General features: G+C 58.1%; 2 protein-coding genes across 4 annotated transcripts; one reads left to right on the plus strand and one right to left on the minus strand.

Annotated features, from left to right (window-relative positions):
- Nucleotides 1–2,826: 2,826 nt before the first annotated feature.
- Nucleotides 2,827–20,766, minus strand: ZNF74 (zinc finger protein 74). Of its 3 annotated transcripts, XM_070475763.1 has the most exons (7): nucleotides 20,639–20,766; nucleotides 15,176–15,305; nucleotides 13,299–13,564; nucleotides 12,929–12,999; nucleotides 5,600–5,726; nucleotides 5,200–5,295; nucleotides 2,827–4,655 (listed from the first exon to the last, which is right to left on the minus strand). In XM_070475763.1, the coding sequence occupies exons 3-7, from the start codon at nucleotides 13,324–13,326 to the stop codon at nucleotides 3,097–3,099; spliced, it is 1,881 nt and encodes a 626-aa protein (XP_070331864.1). In that variant the 5' UTR covers nucleotides 13,327–13,564; nucleotides 15,176–15,305; nucleotides 20,639–20,766; the 3' UTR covers nucleotides 2,827–3,096. The 3 variants fall into 3 exon arrangements, with proteins under 3 accessions (XP_070331864.1, XP_070331863.1, XP_020759122.2); XM_070475762.1 differs by lacking the exons at nucleotides 15,176–15,305; nucleotides 20,639–20,766 and adding an exon at nucleotides 14,787–15,156; XM_020903463.2 differs by lacking the exons at nucleotides 15,176–15,305; nucleotides 20,639–20,766 and having other exon boundaries at nucleotides 5,600–5,784; nucleotides 13,299–13,768.
- On the plus strand, nucleotides 19,116–20,811 carry LOC139037862 (protein FAM246C). The gene has a single exon (XM_070475764.1). The coding sequence runs from the start codon at nucleotides 19,204–19,206 to the stop codon at nucleotides 19,942–19,944; it is 741 nt and encodes a 246-aa protein (XP_070331865.1). The 5' UTR covers nucleotides 19,116–19,203; the 3' UTR covers nucleotides 19,945–20,811.
- The last annotated feature ends 1,335 nt before the right edge of the window (nucleotides 20,812–22,146 follow it).

Here is a 22,146-nt window from a genome sequence, read left to right on the forward strand (position 1 = left end):
GATTCTTTATCACTGAGCCGCCAGAGAAGCCCTAAAACATGTTCAGAGGATGTCTGAAATCCAGAGCCAGGCAGAGCCTTCTCAGCTGACCCTAAGTACAGTCTGCCAGTACACTGCTTGAGGACACTGGGTCCCAGTGATTACAGGTGGGGGGTTTTTGAAGTGTCCATATTGTATTGGAGATCAAAGAAGTCCAACTAAAAGAATCGTGGATTGACTCTTACAACTGTGGACTGAGCTGAAATTCTTTCTGGAAGGGCTATTTTGAAGATTATGACTCAAACACTGGGGAAGGTAAGGTGATTGGCAGTAGAATGAATCAGAACACGTATAATTTCTTAAAAATTTATTGACTTAAATAATTTTGCTTATAATAAAGCCCTTTACACTTAAAAAAGTGTATACATGCAGAGAAAAAACAGGAGTAAATGCATCTCCAGGCCATGACTGTGAACTGAGGATTGTTTTAATTCTGGTACATCTGATTTCCCCCCCAATTTCTTCAATATACACGTATTATGTGTATGATGAGAAAACAAAGTTTGTATGTAAATAAAAGAGCACTGAGACATCGATGGAAGGAGGGCCAAAGGGCATTTTCAATGGTTTTCTTGAAGAAAGAACAGTAATAAAAACATGTTCCATTTCAAAATTTTTAAAGAGCTGGGAATACCAGACCACCTTACCTGCCTCCTGAGACACCTGTATGCAGGTCAAGAAGCAACAGTTAGAACCAGACAACAGACTGGTTCCAAATTGGGAAAAGAGTATGTCAAGGCTGTATATTGGCACCTTGCTTCTTTAACTTCTAGGCAGAGTACATCATGCGAAATGCCAGCCTTGATGAACACAAGTTGGAATCAAGACTGCCGGGAGAAATATCAGTCATCTCAGATGTGCAGACGACACCACCCTTATGGCAGAAAGTGAAGAACTAAAGAGCCTCTTGATGAAGGTGAACAAGGAGAGTGAAAAAGCTGACTCAAAACAACATTAAAAAAACTAGATCATATCATCTGGTCCCATCACTTCAAAGCAAATAGATGGAGGAAAAATTGAAACAGTGACAGACTTTATTCTCTTGGGCTCCAAAATCACTGCAGATGGTGACAGCAGCCATGAAATTAAGACACTTGCTTCTTGGAAAAGCTGACAAACATCAACAGTATATTAAGAAACAAAGATGTTACTTTGCTGGCAAAGGTCCATATAGTCAAAGTTACGGGTTTTCCAGTAGTCATGTATGGATGTGAGAATTGGACCTTAAGGCTGAATGCCAAAGAATTGATGTTTTCAAACTGTGGTATTGGAGAAGACTCTTGATTCCCTTGGACTGCTAGACCACCAATCAATCCCAAAAGAAATCAATACTGAATATTCATTGGAAGGACTGATGCTGAAGTTCCAATACTTTGGCCACATGATGCAAAGAACTGACTCACTGGAAAAGACCCTGATGATGGCAAAGATTGAGGGTGGGAGGAGAAGGGGATGACAGAGAATGAGATGGTTGGATGGCATCACCAACTCAATGGACATGAGTTTGAGCAAGCTCTGGGAGACGGTGAAGGACAGGGAAACCTGGCGTGCTGCAGTCCATGGGGTTGCAAAGTCAGACACCGAGCAACTGAACATTATCAAAAGGTGTCGCTCGAAGTGGTAAGGTGCTGACATCAGCTGATGGCGGCCCTAGCAGCCCGCCAGGCAGGCAGCAGCAGTGTGTATATATGCTGGGGGGGTGGGGGGGTGGGGGCAGGGGTAATTTGTATGTAAATTTCTTTTAAACTAAGAGAAGTATGGTAACAATCAAAGCTAAATTCTATTTGTTTTTTACCAATGAAGTTGTCAGAGCTTCCCTGTTTCCTGCAGGGAAGGGCTTGCAGCCAGCTCCAGGGACGCTGAAGGGCCCAGAAGCCAGGCCGGCGGGACCAGCCCGAGCCTCCAGGACCGGGTGGTGCCCAACCGCTGTCACCAGCTCTCCTCACACTCAGTGTCACTTTTGTTCTCACACAACTAAAACCATACTGGAATGATGTAGTACATAGTTCCCTTATCTTAAAACTGTCACTTTTAGTAATTTACCGTAGGACAATGTTAAAGAAGAATGCAAAAAGATGGTGTATGAAGGATAGTTTATAATAGTGACAGCTTGGAAATAACTTCGCATCCAACGGAAAAGCAGCTAACAGAACAGCCCGCCCCACCCAGAACCTCAGCTCCAAAGACAGCAGGGCTCTGCTGGGGAAAGGCTGGTCATTCGGTGAGGACGCTGGGGACCAAAACGACAGACGGTGCACACCGTGTTTACAGAAACGTGAAGACGCACCATCACAAAGCAGAAGGTGACATGCCAAAGTGCGAAATGCAGTTTTAGTAAGAATTGTGGGTGTCTCTTCCCTTAATTCCCTGTTTTCTGAAATGTGGTTATTCAGCCTCCAAACATACTTTAATAAATGTATCATAGACTCCAGCGCTCCGTACAGATGTGGGCAGGCAGCTGGTCTCTGCTCTAAAATGTGAGTGGGATGACCGAGTCACAACCAAGCCCCAGAGGGACGCCATCCTTCTCCCTCTCCGGGACCACCAGGCATATCGCCTCTCGGAGGCTGAGCACCGTGGGGCTTTGCCAGCCCGGGGTACGAAGCCTGCTTCCGCCATGGACAGGGTGGACAGACAGGACGCTGGGCTGCTCGGCCACTAACACATGAGTGTGGAGAGTTCGGGGAATTTGCTTCTTTCCAAATGCCCACCATCTGAACCTATTCTCCCCTCCCGGAGCAGAGTTCACTTAGAAGTAATACTGTTAAAAAAAAAAAAGTAATACTGTTTGTGATTCTCCTGTTTTCTCTCCCCTTTAATTATCAGGTTAAACATCAAAGAGATTACAGAAGAAACTCGCGGTGGAAATCAAGGAAGCGAGGACAGGGCCCCCCTTCACCTGAGGAGAGCGCTCCCTCCCCGCCGTCCAAATGTCAGGGGAGAGGACAGGACACGCTCAGGCGGTCTCAGCACTCTCCTACGGGCTCCCTCTCCAGCAGCCCACAGCCTCTAGGCGTGTTTCAGGTGGCAGGACGGTGCGTTACACACACACAGGAGTTAATTTCCGGGGTTGCTCCCAAGCGGGAAAGTCCTGCTGGCTGAGGGTGGGGCCACACCCAGGAACTCAGCCACATCCAGGGCATCGACCCGGCCCACGTTGCTCCCGCCCGAGGCCCCTGGGCCCAGCAGGCCGCCGGGCACGTAGTAGGTACTCAGCAAGCGCTGGTCCAACTGGACAGTGAAGGGCTTCTCCCCTCCATGGAGCCTGCGGTGCTCCGCCAGAGGCCCGCTCCAGCCGAACACCTCGCCGCACTCGTGACACTTGAAGGGCTTCTCCGCCGAGTGGGTCTTCTGATGCTTAATGAGACAGTGGTTCTGGCTGAAGGCCCGGCCACACTGGCCGCACTTGTAGGGCTTCTCGCCGGTGTGCACGCGCTGGTGCACAATGAGCGACGAGTGGCAGCTGAAGGCCTTCCAGCAGCGGCTGCAGTCGAAGGGCTTCTCGCCCGTGTGCACGCGCTGGTGCACGATCAGGTAGGAGTGGGAGCTGAAGGCCTTGCCGCACTCGTCGCAGCGGAAGGGCCTCTCGCCGCTGTGCACGCGCTGGTGCACCGCCAGGTACGAGTGGCAGCTGAAGGCCTTGGCGCACTGGCCGCACTTGTACGGCCGCTCGCCGGTGTGCGCGCGCTGGTGCAACGTCAGGCGCGAGCGGCTGCTGAAGGCCTTCTGGCAGTCGCCGCAGCGGAAGGGCTTGTCCCCGCTGTGCAGCTTCTCATGCGCCGTCAGCGACGAGTGGCAGGCGAAGGCCCGGCCGCAGGCGCCGCAGCGGTAGGGCTTCTCGCCCGTGTGCACGCGGCGGTGGCGCGTGAGGTGCGTCCGCTGGTTGAAGGCCTTGCCGCACTCCCCGCAGCGGTAGGGCCGCTCCCCCGTGTGCACGCGCAGGTGCATGGCCAGCAGCGAGCTGCAGCTGAAGGCCTTGGCGCACTGGCCGCACTTGTACGGCCGCTCGCCGGTGTGCGCGCGCCGGTGCACGTTGAGGGAGGAGTGGCAGCTGAAGGCCTTGCCGCACTGGCCGCAGAGGAAGGGCTTCTCGCCGGTGTGCACGCGCCGGTGCTCCAGGAGGGTGGTGCTCCAGCTGAAGGCCTTGCCGCACTCGCTGCACTTGTAGGCCTTCTCCCGCGCGTGCCAGCGCTGATGCAGCGCCAGCGCCGCGCTCCGCTGGAAGGCCTTGCCGCACTCGCCGCAGGCGAACGGGCCGCTCCCCGCACCCTGGCTCCGGCGCTGGCTCCTGGCCCTGGTGGACCGCACCCTCCCAGGCTGGCTTTCTGGAGAGGCTCCTTCCGCGGGAAGGCTGGGCTGGGCCGGCAGGGCGCTCTGCAGGCCAAGTGCCTCCTTGGACTCATAGCGGCCCTGCCAGCGCTCCTCGGCAGACCCAGCACCTGCGTAGGCGGCTTCGCCTCGGGCCAGAGCAGTCGCCAGGCACCCCCAGGGACACTCACTGCTGAAGCCGGGGTTGTGCACACTGGACCTCGCCGGCCCGTCTGCGATCGGCTCCCAGGGCGGCTCTTCCTTGTAAACAAGCGTCTCCACTGCAGGCCGGGGTTCCCATCCCGGTTCTGGAAGGAAGGGAGAGACCACCCTCTGAGAGCATGCGGAGGGGCAGCGCCAGGGCTCAGGGCGGGACGTGCCCAGAGCATAGGTGAGCGAGTTCGCGCTGGTGCAGGGGCGGGGCGGTAGGCGAGGCAGCAGGGCCGGCCGGGGGAGTGGGGGGTGGGGGCACGGAGGTGGGGCGGTGGGGAGTGGGTGGGGCGTGAGAAGGCCAGGCAATGGGCAGGGCGCCAGGTGGAGGACACGGCAGGCAGGCCGGAGTCTCGTGAAAGCCAGGCCGCTCTGTGAGGAGCAGGTCGGCGGGTGGAGGAGCCCGCACTGACAGCCCCACGTGTGAACATTCCACGTGCAGATGCTCCTGTCTCCCTCCAGCTCAAGGCAACCGGCTGTGTCCGTTCCGTTCACTGTGCCCCCAGCGCGGGTCCCGGCACACAGTCAGTGCTCAGTGTGTGCTCGGGGAAGGGAGGCAGGAGGGGCCGAGCAGGTGCAGAGGGAGCCGGCAGCGGACCACAGGGGCAGTGGGGAGAGGCTCTGCCTCCACACCCCGCTCACCTGGACCCGGCCCCGCAGGCCCATCTCTGGGAGCCTGCCATGGCTCCTCGCCTCGCTCCAGGTGGGAGATGACGTCTGGCTTGCAGACCGGAGGCCCTGCATGGGGAGGAAGCGACAGGGCTCTGGGCGTCCTGTGTGCCAGCCCCGAGGAAGGGGGCTCAGATGGGGAATCCACGCTGACCTGTGGGTCTGAGGACCCCACAGGGACTGACGCCCCCTCCAGGGCAGGCCGGGCTCCCGGGGCCTGTCCACCTCCCTCCCTCTCCTCCAGGCCCCACCTGCAGGCAAAGATGCCAATGGCACCACAAGGGCCAAGGGTAGAGACAGGAGCCCACGTCCTGCCAGGCCCAGCCCCTAGGGGAGACGGGACCTGGCCTCCTCACCTTGGGCACCATCTTACCCAGGGAGAGAAGGTTCTGGTAGTTTTCCAGCATCACATCCCGGTACAGGGCCCTCTGGGGGGAGTCCAGTTGGCCCCACTCCTCCTGGGTAAAGTCCACGGCCACGTCCTTGAAAGTCACGGACTCCTGGAAGGACACACGTGTTCTCTCTCTCTCACCAGGATGGCGGAGTCCACCTGTGTTCCTGGGTGACGGGGGAGCTCAGCAGCGGAGGCCCCGGAAGCCGTCCTGAGTGTGGCTGGAAGGCTGTGCTGTCGACACAAACGGCTCCAGCCCCGGACAGGCGCCGCACTGCGCCCTGAGGGCGAACCCTGGACCCCTCCGTGTCCTTCCTGCTTGCCCCCCACTTCTTCCTGCCAGGCCTCCTGCTCTCCCTGGGCCATGTCCCTGGCTTAACCTGCTCCCACCCTCCCCCAACACTGGCCCCTGGTCTGCAGGGCCCTCCTCGGTCACCCCAGCTCCAAGCGTCCTGAAAGCCCCAGTGACTCTCCGTGTGACTCTGCTCCGGAACCCCGGTGTTCTGGGCAAGGTTAGCCGGAGATTAAAGCCTTCTCTGGGGTCACACTGAAACCTAAGAGCCTCAGAAAGATCCAACGACATACTAAGTAATTTCACCGCGTCCCAGAACATGTAAGGAATTAAACCCAACACTCAAGAAAGTAAAATTCACTCTGTCCGAGAACAAACATGGACACCAAAGGGGAAAAGGGAGGGACAAAGTGGGAGACTGGGGCTGACGCGCACGCAGCGCCACGGATAAAGCCCAACGGAGGAGAGCCTGCGCCACGGCACAGAGGCTCCACTCAGCGCTGAGGCCACCTGAACGGAAGGAAATCCAAAACAGAGAGCCTACGTGTATGCACAAGGCTGATTCACTTTGTAAGGTGACCATACTGCAATAAAAGCCTTAAAAAATTCACTCTGTCCAGAATCCAACCAAGTAACTAAAAGGAAAAGCTAATAAAGTCAGAAGATTTAATAAGCGTTTCATAAAACAGTATTTATTTACCTCAAAAGACGGTGTTAAGGGCGAAACAGAATCAAAGACACAAGATAGAGAAAAGAAACAGCACAAGGGCGGCTACAAATTAAAGCACACCAATAATCATATGAAATGTGAATAATAATCGCTTCTCGGCCTTTTGGCTAAGATCAAGTAAAATATGAATAAATACCCCAAGTAAAACTGGGAGACTGTCAAAATGAAGTTAAACAGCAAAACCCAACCACATGCCAGCTACACAATCCAATTTAAATACAAAGACTAAGACAGATTAAAAGTGAAAAAAGACAGAAAAAGATACACTCTGTCAACGTGAATCAAAAAAAAACCGAGGTAGCTACATCAACATCAGACAAAGATTTCAGAGCCAGGGATACCAGAGATAACTCATAATTACATGATTATGTAGTGATCATTACTATAGGATCGATTCATGACGAGCTCACAAGAACTGCAAACAAAGATGAACCTGTCAGCAGAGCCTCCAAGTGCACAAACCAAGACCTGACAGGGCTGAAAACAGGCTGCCTGGCGGCTCCGTGCTAGTGACTGTCCTGCAGGAGACACGGGTTTGGTCCGTGATCTAGAAGACCCCACGTGCCGCGGAGCAGCTGAGCTCGTGGGCCACAGCCATGAGCCCGCGCACCTAGGGCTCCGCTGCTGCTGCTAAGCCACCTCGGCCGTGTCCGGCTCTGCGCGACCCCACAGACGGCAGCCCGCCAGGCTCCCCCGTCCCTGGGATCCTCCAGGCAAGGCCGCTGCAGTGGGTTGCCACTGCCTTCTCCGCTAGGGCCCACGCTCCACAACACAAAGCCCGTGCGGCACAACTCGGGAGTAGCCCTCGCCCTTCACAGCCAGACACAAGCCCGTGCAGCAACGGCACCCAGCACCCAAAAGCACGTTTAAAGACGAGATGAAAATAGAAACAGAGAAACCCACAATTACACTAGATGATCCGGACGACGGTCTCGCCCAGTAACTGACGCGATACACAAGCAGAAAACGTCAGAACACGGAACACCTGAATGACACCATGATCCAATGTTGACTTGGTATTTACAAAACACTCTAGCCCACAAAAGCAGGATACACATTCTTTTCAAGTGCACACAGAACATTTACTAAGATAAACCACAGGCTGGGTAATAAAGCAAGTCTCAGTAAATTTGAAAGATTTCAAATCATACACAGTTCCTTCTCTGATTATAGCATAATTAGAAACAATAGCAGACACCTGGAAAGTCCTCCACCTATTTAGAATTAACAGACTCCTAAATAATATGAAGCTGAAGGAGAAATCACCAAACAATTGTAGAAACTTCTTTGAACTGAAAAAGGAAAATAAAACATACCAAAATTTTCAGCATATACCTAAAGAGGACTTAGAATGAACTTTATAGCAGTGAATGTAGCAGTGAATGCTACGTGAGAACAGGTATCAAATCAATACTTAAGTTTCAACTTGAAGAAACCAAAGTGAAAGAAAGAAATAAGAATCAGAAATCAGTGAAAAGAGAAAAGAAAAGCGACAGAGAAAAATCAATGAAACCAAAAGAAGGTTCTTCACAAAGATGAATAATTAAACATATATTTACTATATGATTCAGCCATCCTACTCTTGAGTATTTATGCAAGAGAAGAAACACACCTGTAACGCGTATGTCAATATTTATAGTAGGCTTATTTGTAATAGCCTAAACCTGGAATCAACCCCTAAACGTTCATCAAATGGTGAGCAGATAAACAAATAGTGGGGTACATGTACAATGGTGTTATGTGCAGAACCATGTCCCCTCCACATTAGTTTGTTGAAGCCCTAAGTTCCAATATGTTAGAATGTGACTTGACTTGAAGATGGGGTCTTTAAAGAGGTAATTAAGGTAAACGAGGTCATTAGAATGGGCCCTGACATAAGACTACTGTCCTGATAAGAAAAATGAAACTTGGACACAGATACGTACAGAGGGAAGGACATGTGAGGACACAGAGAAGCGCCCTCTACAAACCAAGGAGAGCTGCTCAGAAGAAACCTACCAACACCCTGACCTCAGACTTCGAGCCTCCAGAACTAGGGGACAACACACGTCTGCTGCCTGAGCCACCGAATCTGTGGCATTTTGTTAAGGCAGCCCAGCAACCTAAAACGGAGTGCAGTCTCATTCAGCAATCAAAAGGAGCAAGTTGCTGACTCAAATCAGGACATGGATGCAAAAGCATCATGCTAAGTGAGATAAGTCAAAAACAAAATCACATATATAATTCCATGTGAAATTCTCCAAAAGGCAAAATTATTTTGGTTGCCAAGGGGACAGGTGGAGAAGATGGACTATAAAGGGGCATGAAGGGACTTTCTGGGTGATGGAAAAGTTCTCTCCTGACTGTGGTGCTTACACAACTATATGCATGTGCCAAAACTCACCAAATCCTACATGTATAAAACTGGAGAACTCTTCCTGTGTATAATCATACCTCAGTAAGTCTGACCATAAAGAAGGCTGAGCAGCAAAGAATCAGTGCTTTCGACTGTGGTGTTGGAGAAGACTCGAGAGTTCTGTGGACTGCAAGGAGATCCAATCAGTCACTCCTAAAGGAAATCAACCCTGAATATTCATGATAAGGACTGATACTGAAGCTCCAATACCTTGGAAAGACTAGAGATCTCTTCAAGAATATTAGAGATACCAAGGGAACATTTCATGCAATGTTCCAACCAGTCCATCCTAAAGGAAATCAGTCCTGAATGTTCATTGGAAGGACTGATGCTGAAGCTGAAGCTCCAATACTTCGGCCACCTGATGCGAAGAACTGACTCCTTGGAAAAGACCCTGATGCTGGGAAAGATTTAAGATGGAAAGAGAAAGGGACAACAGAGGATGAGATGGCTGGATGGCATCACCGACTCAACAGAGTTTGAGTAAACTCCGGGAATTGGTGATGGACAGGGAGGCTGGGCATGCTGCAGTCCATGGGGTCGCAAAGAGCTGGACACGAACTGAACTGATTTCATGCAAAAACAGGCACAATAAAGGACAGAAACAGTAAGGACATAACAGAAGCAAAAGAGATTAAGAAAAGGTGGCAATAATGCACAGAACTGTACAAAGAAGCTCTTAATGACCCGGTTATCCATGTGTGGTGTGGTCACTTACCTAGAGCCAGATATCCTGGAGTGTGAAGTCAAGTGAGCCTTAGGAAGCATCACTACAAACAAACTGGAGGAGGCGGTGGAATTCCAGCTGAGCTATTTCAGATCCTAAAAGATGCTGCAGCTGAAGTGCTACACTCAATATGCCAGCAAATTTGGAAAACTCAGCCGTGGCCACAGGACTGGAAAAGGTCAATTTTCATTCTAATCCTAAAGGAGTGCAATGTCCAAGAATGTTCAAACTACCACACAATTGCACTCATTTCACAAGCGAGCAAGGTAATGCTCAAAATCCTTCAGCTAGGTTTCAACGGTATGTGAACCGAGAACCTCCAGATGTACAAGCTGAGTTTAGAAAAAGCAGAGGAAAGAAAAAAAAGAAAGAAAGAAAAGTCAGAGGAATCAGAGATGAAATTGCCAACTTCACTGGATCACAGAAAAAGCAACAGAATTCCAAAAAACATCTACTCCTGCTTCACTGACTATGCCTTTGACTGTGTGGATCACAATAAACTATGGAAAAATCTTAAAGAGATGAAAATGCCAGACCACCTCACCTGTCTCCTGAGAAACCTGTATGCAGGTCAAGAAGTAACAGTTAGAACTTTGCATGGAGCAATGGACTGGTTCAAAATTGGGAAAGGAGAGCATCAAGGGTATATATTTTCACCCTGCTTATTTAACTTACATGCAGAGCACATCGTGCAAAATGCTGGGCTAGATGAATCTCAAACTGGTATCCAGATTGCCAGGAGAAATATCAACAATCTCAGATACGCAGATGATAATACTCTATTGGCAGAAAACAAAGAGGAACTGAAGAGCCTCTTGATGAAGTTGAAAGAGGAGAGTGAAAAAGCTGGTTTAAAACTCAAGATTCAAAAAACTAAGATCACAGCATCCAGCCCCATCACTTCATGGCAAATAGATGGGGAAAATATGGAAACAGTGACACATTCTATTTTCCTGGGTTCCAAAATAACTGCAGACAGTGACTGAAGCCATGAAATTAAAAGACAATTGCTCCTTGGAAGAAAAGCTATAACCAACCTAGACAGTGTATTAAAAAGCAGAGACATTACTGACAAAGGTCCTCACAGTCAAAGTCATGGTTTTTCTACCAGTCGTGTATGCATGTGAGAACTGAACGTTAAGAAGGCTGAGCACAGAAGAACTGATGCTTTTGAACTGTGGTGCTGGAGAAGACTCTTGAGAGTCCCTTGGACAGCAAGAAGATCAAACCAGTCAGTCCTAAAGGAAATCAACCCAGAATATTCGTTGGAAGGACTGATGCTAAAGCTGAAGCTCCACTACTTTGGCCACCTGATGCGAAGAACTGACTCACTGGAAAAGACCCTGAGGCTGGGAAAAATTGAGGGCAGGAGGAGAAGGGGACGACAGGAGATGAGATGGTTGGATGGCATCACTGACTGAATGGACATAAATCTAAGCAAACTCCAAGAGATAGTGAGGTACAGGAGAGGCTGGCAAGCTGCAGTCCATGGGGTTGCAGAGTTGGATACGTCTTAGCGACTGAACAGCAACAACAGGCCTGATACAAAAACCCCACTGGACTTCAGGGAGACAAGAAGGTGGGAATGAGGACACGCTGAGACTGTGTCCACAGCCGAGGCGCTCAGGGATGAAACAAGATGGTAAAAGCAGAGAGAAGGTGGGAAGGGGCAGAAACGAGATCCCAGAACAGAGCTCTCAGCAGCTACATGGCTTCAGTGTGGGGGTGTCAACAGGCAAAAGCAGCATCTGAGCCACGTTGAAGACTTTCTAGGGGCACTCCCAACCTACCGGGAGAAGCCCACGTCCGGTGTGACTTCATTTTGCACGGCAGGGAGCAAAAGGGTGTGGAATCAAAGGCAGACTTGGTAATGCAACTTGCAAAGGAGTCAGAACAGACCACGAGGATGTCCCGGCCGGGAAGCACCCGGGCCACAGTACGAGACTGTTGTGGGAGGAGGCACTTCACACAGAGGACCAGCTATCCAAAGCCCTGGGAAGCTGGCGCTTCAGGATTAACGTCTGTGCACAAGGAGGGGAGTGCCTCCGAGGTGGCGCTCCCAACACACACCGCACTTTTCCCTCAGACATCAGAACATCTCGGCCTACGTTCTTCAGCCTGTACTTCCCACAGATGTTCTCTACACAGTCACAGTGCCATCATCAAACCCATGAAGTTAAATAGTGATACAAAGCTATATGAAATACATTTCCAAATGCCCTTGACAGAATTTTGGGTCTATGACCCACCAAGGACCATATATCTATCACATGTGTTCATCATGTCTCCTGAGTGTTTTACAGAACATTCTAACATTGCAGAAGCTGGGCCCGTCTCACCATACATGTTTTAAGAGTCATTTCTACCTTTCAAGTGACAGGTTAACAGAATTACCAAATCCTAAAAATGACAAAGGACTCTCAACTCTCTAAGCTTTTCACCCATACTGTCTCTATCAACTGCACCTTTCTGAACACTGGGAAGGATAGACAGGGGTAGGTGGTGGAGCAAGATGATGAGCAAATACCCAAAGTCTGTAAAAGGAGTGATTTGTGCTTCACTCAGCTGCAGAAGCGGCCCCAAGGCCAACTCCCTTCAGAGCCCTGAACGCCTCCATAATTCCACGATTTTCCACGAAGGCCTTGTGTCAGGAACCGGGTACAGAGAAAAAGCATATCTGGACGCTCGCTCTACCGTCACTGGGACCCCCAGCGCTGCAACCCAGCCCTCCCATCAGCTGTTCCACGCCCTCTTACCGAACTTACTCCCAGAAAACGCCCCCGAACAAGGATCAACCACAGCAAAACATCCCATGGGCCTGCGTGTGCAGATAAGCCAAGTGATCTCATGGGAGCGGTCACCTACTAGGTGTGGGTGGCACTGAAACCACCACGGAGAGCCCCCGGCACAGTGCTGGGCACACAGCAGTCCTGAGCGACGGCCGACCGCTGGGCTGTACCAGGCTGGAAGCGACACGCACCTGGAGGGCGCACCAGGGCGTCACCGGACCTGCCCCCTCACCACGCATACCCAGAGCTTCCTGAGGACTGCACCACAGGCACCCAGATCGGGGGTCCCTGGATGACTGTATGGCCTGGGTGATGGAAAGAGGAAGGCAATCCTCCTCATAAAGAACCAGATGTTAAAAAAAAAGGACAGTCACTCACCTCCGACCTGGCTTCCGGGAGACCCTGAGGTAATACATCTTCTGGAATGTGTTTGAGGAGACGAGCAGGATCTGGGAAAGACAAATGAGTCTACGGGGCTGTTCCGTTCACAGCCACCAGGCACCCCCAGCCCAGGGAGAATCAAGGGGAGTCAGAGGCGAGCCCCAGCTTCGGCACAACCAGAGAACCTGGAGCTAATTCTGCTACTCGGAGTCTCGCGCATGCCACTTACAGAGGAAACGCGGCGTCCTTCCCGTCCCCGTGCCCACCGGGAGGAGGGGGCGGCCTGACTCTGGGGCGCTTCCAGGGAGCCCCCCCCCCCCGCCCTCCCCGTGCAAACCCAGGCCCGCGTCCGACAAGCCAACCGTACCTGTCCCCCGCGTCTCCGGGGCGTCCATGGCGCCCTCCCTCGACGGCCGCCGCGGCTGGGGGAGGGGCAGGCCGGGCTCCCGGGGCTGGGGACGCTCGCGCAGCCCCGCGGGGGCGGTTCCGCGCCCCTGGTCGGGGTCAGGAGGGCTCCGCAGGCGCCGGGCGCGTCGGGCTGCGCTCCCGCCCCATGGCGCGCCCCGCCAGTATGTCAGTCACGCCTCCCGGGTCCGGGCGGGTCGACCAGGTCTCGGGCTTAGCCGCCCCGAGCTGAGGGTCGCGAGGGCGGCACAAAGGTGAGGGGCGGACCGGCGGACCGACGAAGGGCCAGGAGCTCGCGCGGCCGAACCGACCCGCCTCCCACGGGAAGACCGCGGCTGCCACCACAAAGGAGCGCTTGTGGGGCGCCGCGGGACGGGCGCATGCGCGGAACGGACGCGCACAACTCCCAGGAGCCTTTGCGCCGTGCAGGGGCGTCAGGGCCGGAGCCGCTCTGACGTGCGTGCAGCACAGTCTTCTGGGAAGTGTAGTTATGGGGCCAGTACCCTGCGCTCTGGCCCCGCCCCTCCCGCCCCCCGCCCCCCGCCCCCCGAGGCTGCGGAAATCACTTGCATCGGGGTGTGTGTGGCGTGTGTATGTGTGATATGTGCGGTGTGTGTATGTAGTGTGTGTGTGTACTGTCTGTGTGGTGTGTGTGGTTTGTGTGTGGTATGTATGTGTGCGTGTGTGTGGTGTGTGGGGTGTATGGTGTGTGTGTATGGTGTGTGTGTGTGTATGGTGTGTATTGTGTGGTGTGTGTGTATGGTGTGTATGCGTGTATAGTGTGTGTGTGGTGCATGTGTGGTGCGTGTGGGGTGTATGCTGTGTATTGTGTGTGTGTGTGTATGGTGTGTGTGTGTGGTGCATGTGTGGTGTGTGTCGGGTATATGGTGTGTATGTGTGTGGTGTGTGTGGGGTGTATGGTGTGTATGTATGGTGTGTGTGTGTGTGTGTGTGTGTGTGTATGGTGGGTGTGTGTGTGTGTATGCTGTGTGTGTGTGTATGGTGTGTGTGTGTGTATGGTGTGTGTGTGTGGTGCATGTGTGGTGTGTGTCCGGTATATGGTGTGTATGTGTGTGGTGTGTGTGGGGTGTATGGTGTGTGTGTGTGTATGGTGTGTGTGTGTATGGTGTGTGTGTGTGTGTATGGTGTGTGTGTGTGTATGGTGTGTGTGTGTATGGTGTGTGTATGTGTGTATGGTGTGTGTGTGTGTATGGTGTGTGTGTGTGTGTGGTGTGTGTGTGTGTATGTGTGTATGTGTGGTGTGTGTGTGTGTGTGTGTGTATGGTGTGTGTGTGTATGGTGTGTGTGTGTGGTGCATGTGTGGTGTGTGTGGGGTATATGGTGTGTATGTGTGTGGTGTGTGTGGGGTGTATGGTGTGTATGTATGTTGTGTATGTGTGTATGGTGTGTGTGTGGGGGGTACATGTGTGGTGTGTGTCTGTATGCGCACCTGGTGGGTGAGTGGAGAGTTCAGGCTGGACGACCTCTGACTGGGGTGGACAAGGCTCCAGGGCACCCTTCCCGGGACCCCCGGGAACTGGAGGGCGGGCCGGCCATGCTTCGGTGGGGTGGGCAGGGGTCTGCAGACGGCCGCGTCTCCATCCGCGTAGAAACCCCGCGCACTGAGGGGCCGGGAGTTCCGGGGCTCAGACACGGCCGGGCTCTGGGTACTGTGGGCGCGGATCCGCCCCAGGAGGGCACCAGCGCCCTGGGCCGGCCTGGGCGGAGGGCCGGCGCCTCCAGGACCGCACGCTCAGACCCGCGCTCTTCAGCCGCGGGATGGAAGAGCCTGAGGGCGTCTGAAGGGGGTGGGGCGGTCGTGTGGGTCTGAGCCCTCACCCTGTGGGGTGTGACGCCACCTCGGGGCAGACAGTGCCGGTGGCGGTCGAGTCTTCAGACGCCGCCGGAATCGGCTCCCCGGAGGAGGCTCGGCCCGGGTGGTGACCAGAAGCTGCAGGAGAGGCGCTGTCTGTGAAAGGAAAGGCAAACAGGAGCGAAAACCCGCGGGCGCGAGCAGGCTTTGCTCCTCAGACACGAACAGGAGGAGGCCGCTCTGCACAGCTTTCTGGGGGGTGGCCGTGGCCTGAGGCTCAGAGCCGCACACACACAGGCCAGGGGCGGACCAGCCGGAGTCTGGGCTTTGTGCGGGGGGGCGGGGGGGCCCCTGGGTTGGAAGGCGTGGGCAGCGGGACGGTGTGACAGCCCCACCCGAGGGGTCGGGGCCGAAGCCGAGGTTTGGAGAAGGGCGCCCATGCGGCACCGAGGTCTGGGGCGGCCCACAGGGCGTGAGCGGAAGGGCACGGCCAGTCTGTCGGTACGGAGAGATCCGATGGGGACAGATGGTGACCCCTGGCCACGGGGCGAGGTCAGAGCCATGCCAGGCCTGACAGTGAAGGCCACGGACGCCAGGGCCAGACAGCAAGGCCATCGTCAGGTACTGAGGCCAGCCAAGGTCAACGCTGGGTGGAGAGCTGCTCCCTGCAGAGCCACCTGACCCGGGGCGGCTCCCAGGGAACGCCGGGGTGGCCAGGACCTCCAGGAGGCCAGGGCCCAGTCCCAGGGCCTGGTGGGCAGGGGGCGTTCCGAGGCACCGTGTGCCCGGGTCCAGCCCCCACAGGAAGCCCCGTTCCTGCCCTGGGACCCTGGGTGAGTCACTCCCCCTCTGACCCTGTCTTTCAAGGAGGCGCTGGTCTTGGAGGGAGTGCCCCTCGGGCCTCAGGCGTCCTGGGCTCTGACGTGGGTGGGGGGTGGGAGAGACACGCTAGGCCCCAGGGACCACCCATGGCCCGTGAGGCAGGACGAAGCGGCCTACTGTGTGCGGTGGGTCGAGCCAGACCTGCAACTGAGCCCACCGAGGCCCAGCCATGCAACCTGCATGCTGGGCACTGCAGGGCACCACAGCCTCGCCTTCTCTCCCCGAGGGCCCAAGGTCCAGACCCCGCCCAGCCAGCCTCCCTTGCTCACCCTCCAGAGGCTCAGACCAAGAGTGCCACCCCTGCCTAGAGCCCGGCCCACACCGCACCCTCCAAGAGCAGCTCCGAGACCACCCCCCCCACCCCGTGGGTGCCCTGCTCAGAGGTCCTGTCCCCTTCAGGCCCCTGTGCCGGGTCCCCGCTGGCTTCAGGACCGCCTGCCTCACCACCTACACAGCTCTGCTGAGAAGCCGACGGGTCCGAGCCTGGTGGGCGTTCAGCCACTCGCGCTATGCCTCCTAGAGGTGGAACCTGGGCACCTGCACTTCAGATACTGCCCTGAGGACCTTGAGGTTACAGCCCCGAGGTTCCCCCCCCGGCCACCAGAACCCCATCAGCAAGCGATACCCCCTGGCTCCTCACCGCCCTCAGACCCCAGGAAAGAAAACCTCCAGGCTGGGTGGCCGCTCTGAAAACAGCTCAGGGGTGACCACAGGGAAGCCCCAAGGCATGACGGCCCCCCCTTCTCCGCATGGAGAAGCCCAAGGCCCCCCTTCCTCCCCGAGCTAATGGGCAGCTACTCTCCCGCCGGGCCCAGTGGGAGGGCCAGTGTAAAGGTGCAGAGCCGGGCTGGGGACGCCCGAGCTGGTGGCTGCCCACGGACATGGCTGGCCTGGCCCTGGCACTCGGCTGGGGGTGCAGTGGGGCACAAGCTGGGCCTGTCAGCACCTCCGTGCAGGGAGCCCTCCCTCCCTAGCAGGACCCCCGCCAGGAGCTCCTGGGAGGAACTGGAGAGCAGGCCTGGGTGTGGCACACCCCCCCCCACCACCCATAGGTCCCTCCACCGCAGGGACGACAGCCGTGGTCACAGCCTCGGCTGGGCGCCCCAGCCCGGCCCTCACCCCAGGCCTTGCCTTCGCCCTGGCCCTGCACCGATGAAGCCTGGGCTGGGGTCTCCACAGCCGGCTTCCTGACTCTGAACGCGGCCTCTGAGGATCAGAGGTGTGCTGACGGCCCGGCCTGCTCACCGTGGCCGACACGTCTCCGCCCCACCAGGACCCACGGGGCCCTCAGGATCCTCTCCTGTCTGTCTTTTCCCCCGTCGCACCCAATCTGTTGGCCTCTGTCTGCCCGGGGCCCAGGCCGCCCACCCTCGCCCCCCGCAGCTCTCACACTCCCTCCTGCCGGTCAGCAATCCTGGAGTCTCCCCCACGTCTGCTCCCACCCTCAGGGCCTCCCTGCGGCCCCTCCTGGGGATCTGAGGGTCTCTTGGGTGCCACAGGCGAGATTCAGAGAGGGCAGAGGCCTGGATCACATAGCCAGGCTTGGCGGGCCTGGGGACGCAATCCAGGGCTCCTGTGTGAGCCATATTTTAATTACGGAGGGGAGGGTGGGGGGGGGTATGGTTAACGAGGCTCCAGGGAACAGCAGGGCCAGATGCTGGGGGTCCCCCGGGGCCCAGTGACTCAGCAGGAGTGAGGGGCCGGGGGGTTGACCGAGGCCGTATTCTCTCCTCCCTCTGTGCCTTCCAGGGTGACAGGCTCTGAGGACTGAATGAGTCAATGAGCAAACGAGAGGGGCCTTCACAGTGACCTGGGGCCACGGCTGCCCACGGACAGGATCGACTGCACCCCCAATCACATGCATATGTGCGCGAGCACGCGCGCGCACACACACACACACACACACACACACGAGTACAGAGCTACAGAGAGTCTCCCGGGGGGTCCCGGGGACACAGGCCCCATCAGCTATCTTGCCATCTCCCTTCCTAGTGCAGCCTGGATCCTCGCCAGGCCCTCCCCACCCACAATTTGCCAGGGCAATCCCAGGGCACCCACAGCCCTAACTAGTCCCTTGGCGCCATAAGCACAACATGCCCTGGGTGGGGGGGGGGGGATCCTGCCCTCCAGAGGGGCCCACAGCGCCCTGTCCGTGGCCCTGGGGTGGGCAGGGGCAATAATGCAGGTACCATGGCAGCAGGGTGAGAATAAATGGGGTGCAGTGGTGAGGAGGCGAGGGGCGGGAGAGCCAGCAGGGATCCGTGAGGGCGTCGAACGCCAGGCCAAGCGAGAGGTGCACGGTTGGTGGGAGTAGCCCCACCTGGGACCCTCAGCCCCAGATGCATTCAGCCAAGGACCCCATCCGGCGACACCCAGCCCGCTCAGCACCAAGGGGCCGCGCTGGGGACCCTGCTGTGGATGCAGGTGGACAAGAGAACAGAGCCATTTCACTGGCTGCCAGGGTGCTGTGGGGGAGGGGCCCAAGTTACCAGGTGTGGGGAGCTGGTCCCGGAAGGTTGCCCTGCTCCAAAGGGATGCGTGGGGGCAGCCAGGAGAGGGGGCCCAGGGGTTCCCCCCAGGCAGGCAACGCAAAGGCCTAGGGGGTGGAGAGGGGTCGCTGGGAGGAGGAGGAGGACGGGACCAGCACACAGACAGGGAGAGATGGCGGGGCCTCGGCAGCCTCCGGAGGCCGGGGTCCAGAAGAGCGCACCAGGGACCCTGCAGAGCTCGAAGGCTGGGGCGGCAGTGCACTGGAGTGAGGGGGTTCCAGACAGAGCCTGGACCTGGTGTGGGAGGAGGGGCTTCGGCCAGTGGGCGAGGCTGGGGCCGGGACCGCACTTGTTTTCCTGCCCTGAGTGGGCCGGGACAGTGGCTTTGAGCAGAGGATGAGCTCGGTTCCCCGTTTGGGTTTGGGTGTCTCCACGTCCCCATCGCTTCTGTCTGAAGCCTGTCCAAGCCCCCTGTGGGGACCCACTGACAACGTGGTCTCTCGGGCAAGCCCTGCACGCTTATACCCGCGGCGCCGTTCCCTTGGCTCCTTGGGTCTCAGGCCTGCCTGGGTTCCCCGAGCCCCAGGCCGGATCCCGCGAGGCTTCGGTCGTTCCCACAGCCGTCCCCCCGGGGCCCTCTCCACGGAGCGTCGCCCGGGCCCCATTGGTCGCTAGGCTGCAGGATGGGGCTCAGGCCCGGCCGGGCTCTGGAAGCGGCGGTGGAGGCGGTGGCCAAGAGGATGGCGGCAGAGCCCCGGCGCCCGTGGGTCCAGGCGCGCAGCGCTTACGGCGCCGGCGAGGCGCTGCGACGCGCGGTGGGCCGCCGGCGGGACCCGGGGCCGCAGCCCAATGGGCCGGTCCCCGACGAAGCCCGCGGCCCGGGCCGCCTGGCTCGCTTGCGGGGCCAGCTCCGGGCTGAGGCGGCGGCGCGGGCCGACGCGCCCCGACTGCTACGGCTGGTGGAGCGCGCGGGGGCCGCGGCGGGGGCGGCGGAGACCGGGGAGCAGGCGGAGGAGCGCAGCCGCGGCTCCGTGTGCTCCGTGTGCGGCGAACCGCGCGGCGGGGCCACCTACCCGGCGGGTGTCCTGGAGGTGAGCGAGCGGCGGCTGCAGGAGGGCCTGGCGGCCATGCGCGCGGAGCTGGGCGCGGGGCTGGAGGCGCTGCGCGCGGAGCTGCGGGCCGAGCTGGACGCCCTGCGCGCGCTGCTGCCGCCTCCACCCGCCGCCCGCCGCGAGCCCCGCGTCCCCCGAGGCCCGGCCCTGCTGCGGGCACTGGGCACTGTGAACGCCCTGGCGGCGGGCGCCAGGCCCACCGACGACGCCTCAGACGGCCCGGCCGACGGCGGCGCGAACAGGGCCCCGGCCAGGAAGAACCTCAAAAAGACCCCGGTACCACCCGGGGCCCCGCAGAGCGGCGGAGATTAAGCCTGGGGCGAGGGCCGGGGGCGGCGCCGCTGGTCACCCGGCTTTGCTACTCCGAAATGGACTGGGGCTCGTGGGGCGTGGCTCGGAGCGAGAAGGGTCCTCCGACGCAGCTCGCTAGCGCTCGGGCACCGAAAGCGGCTGAGGAGCGCGGCTGGTCCGGGCAGCGCTGGGGAGGGGCCGGGTCGGAGGTCTGTCCGCCTCCGCAGACCTCGCGGAGCGAAAGCTCGCCCCCCACCTCCCGCCCCCCGCCTGGGGGAGGGGTTGTACGTGTGTTTCCTTGAAGGGTCTCAGGGAGGAGACCGGCTGTCAGGTGATGGGGTGGCGAGCCTGACCCACACACCGAGTCCAACAGGCACCAGGGACACGTGGGCTGCAGGGACAGTCACCGGACACCGGCTCACCCAGGACAGCGTCGCTCCGATGCACAGCGCATTTTACTGCCGGCCCTGGACAGCAGCCCGACCCTGGCCAGCGTCACTCCCCCGACCAGCCCCACCTGCTCTTGGACGCGGTGCATCTGGTCAGCGCCTCCAGGACCGCCAGCTTCGCTTTGACAGCAAGGCCACTCACGGACCCTCACCGCGGGCAGTCACGTGACGGCAGTGTCCACCCACAGCAGACTCCACGGCACGGTTTACCCACGTGCCGCCTGGGTCGGGTCTCACTTGGTACAGAAGGCCCGTCACTCACTTACCCAGGGGCCGCCTGCCCAGCGAGGCCTCCGGCACAGAGCCAGGAACCGGCAGCGTTTCATCTCCCGGCCTCAGGAAAGTGGCAGCCAGAGGCATCACCAAACCACGCGGTGTCTGGGCTGGGCAGCCCACTCCTTTGTAGAATAAATCATGTGCTTGCAGGCACTGACTGGCAGGCAGCCTTACTTTCTCCTTCCATCTCACCGGGGGACTCAGACATAGAGTGTAGGATGGCAGGGTGGGCGCATTTTCCCCCTGAGAGGGCCTGGGACAGTCTGGGCTTCTGGGTGAGGCTGGGGAGATCGGGGGTGCACCCAGGCCGTCCCTGCCCCCAGCCACAGGAGGCCAAGGTCATTGTGTGCCTCCTATACCGTGGGAAGGGGGTCCTACCTGCATCCCAGGGGCCCTGCCAGAGCCACAGGCCCAGCAGAGCCCTGCACCCGCCAGCTGGGGTGGGGGCTGCCCCACAGGCTGAGGCGCTGGGGGAAGTGAAGACCCTGCCTCTGCCGAGAGGCTGCTGTGTCCAGGGGAGGGCTGGGGGAGGGGGGCCGCATCCTCGAAGACTGTCCAGCGCACCATGGGCGTGCAGTCCGCTGTGGTCAGCGACCCCGCCCTAGCCGTAGAAGCGCGAGAGGCCAGAGGCGCTGGGTAGCAGCGAGACCAGCGGGAAGGTGGACTCCAGGTTCACGGAGGCCCCCGGGTTGGGGGTGCTGGCCAGTTGGCGGCTTTCCACACCAGCCGCCCCATCCCCCACTGCCGCAGACATGGTCTTCAGGACCCAGACCGCCCAGAAGTTGGCCTTGTCAGAGTCCTGCTCCTGCGGGGCTGGCTGTCAACACAGGGACACTCAGAGAGGAGACCGAGTGGGAAGAGAGGAGAATGGGGCCTTGCTGAGGGCAGAGCCATTCCCGCTGACCCTGCAGTTCCACAGCTTCTCACGGGCCACCTGCCCCCAGGCCCCGTTCATCCCGGAGGCCCTGATGGCCCAGCCAAAACCCCTAGATTGGAAGCAGGCCATCACACAGCCAGCCCAGCACTCCCTCCCCGCCAGGAGGCACACCGGCCCGCCTCACGGCCAACAGCATGGCCAGCCCCCCAACTCCCAGGCCCTCAGGGTGTCCCTGGGTGTTCACGTGAACCGCGTGCCTCTGGAGAGACAGACCCTGGGAGGTCCCCAGCCGCCCCCAACCCGCTCCCCCGGCCCGGCCTCCGTGGGGCACTCTGGCTGCCTCCCCACCTCCATGGGGCAGCGCAGTCCGTGCAGGCTGTGCTTGGAGCCCGCTCACCCAGTGCCCCCTAGGGAAGCCCAGCGGCAGGGTGCAGTAGGCAGGTGGGGGCCCCTGGTGCCCTGCATCTCCAGGGGGCTGTGCGGGTCTGCGTCCACTGGGAGGGGCACCCTCACCACGAGGGCATGAGGTGAGAGCAAAGGTCCCCGTCCAGCCGGGCTGCTCCCTGGCTGGGCCTCTGTGGAAACACGACACACGGGTGTCCAGGGCCCCTGATGGCCGGC

The sequence above is a fragment of the Odocoileus virginianus genome, chromosome 12 (genome assembly GCF_023699985.2).
Source record: "Odocoileus virginianus isolate 20LAN1187 ecotype Illinois chromosome 12, Ovbor_1.2, whole genome shotgun sequence".
Taxonomy (NCBI): Eukaryota; Metazoa; Chordata; class Mammalia; order Artiodactyla; family Cervidae; genus Odocoileus; species Odocoileus virginianus.

What these genes read in the sequence shown, in the direction of transcription:
- ZNF74 (XM_070475763.1), bottom strand. Translation starts at nt 13,326, where the DNA reads ATGGACGCCCCGGAGACGCGGGGGACAG. An exon ending in TCCCGGAAGCCAGGTCGGAG is followed by an intron (nt 5,727 to 12,928) that starts GTGAGTGACTGT and finishes GTGTCCTTCCAG; the next exon opens with GAGTCCGTGACTTTCAAGGA. An exon ending in CCAGAACCTTCTCTCCCTGG is followed by an intron (nt 5,296 to 5,599) that starts GTAAGATGGTGC and finishes CTCCCCATGCAG; the next exon opens with GGCCTCCGGTCTGCAAGCCA.
- LOC139037862 (XM_070475764.1), top strand. Translation starts at nt 19,204, where the DNA reads ATGGGGCTCAGGCCCGGCCGGGCTCTGGAAGCGGCGGTGGAGGCGGTG.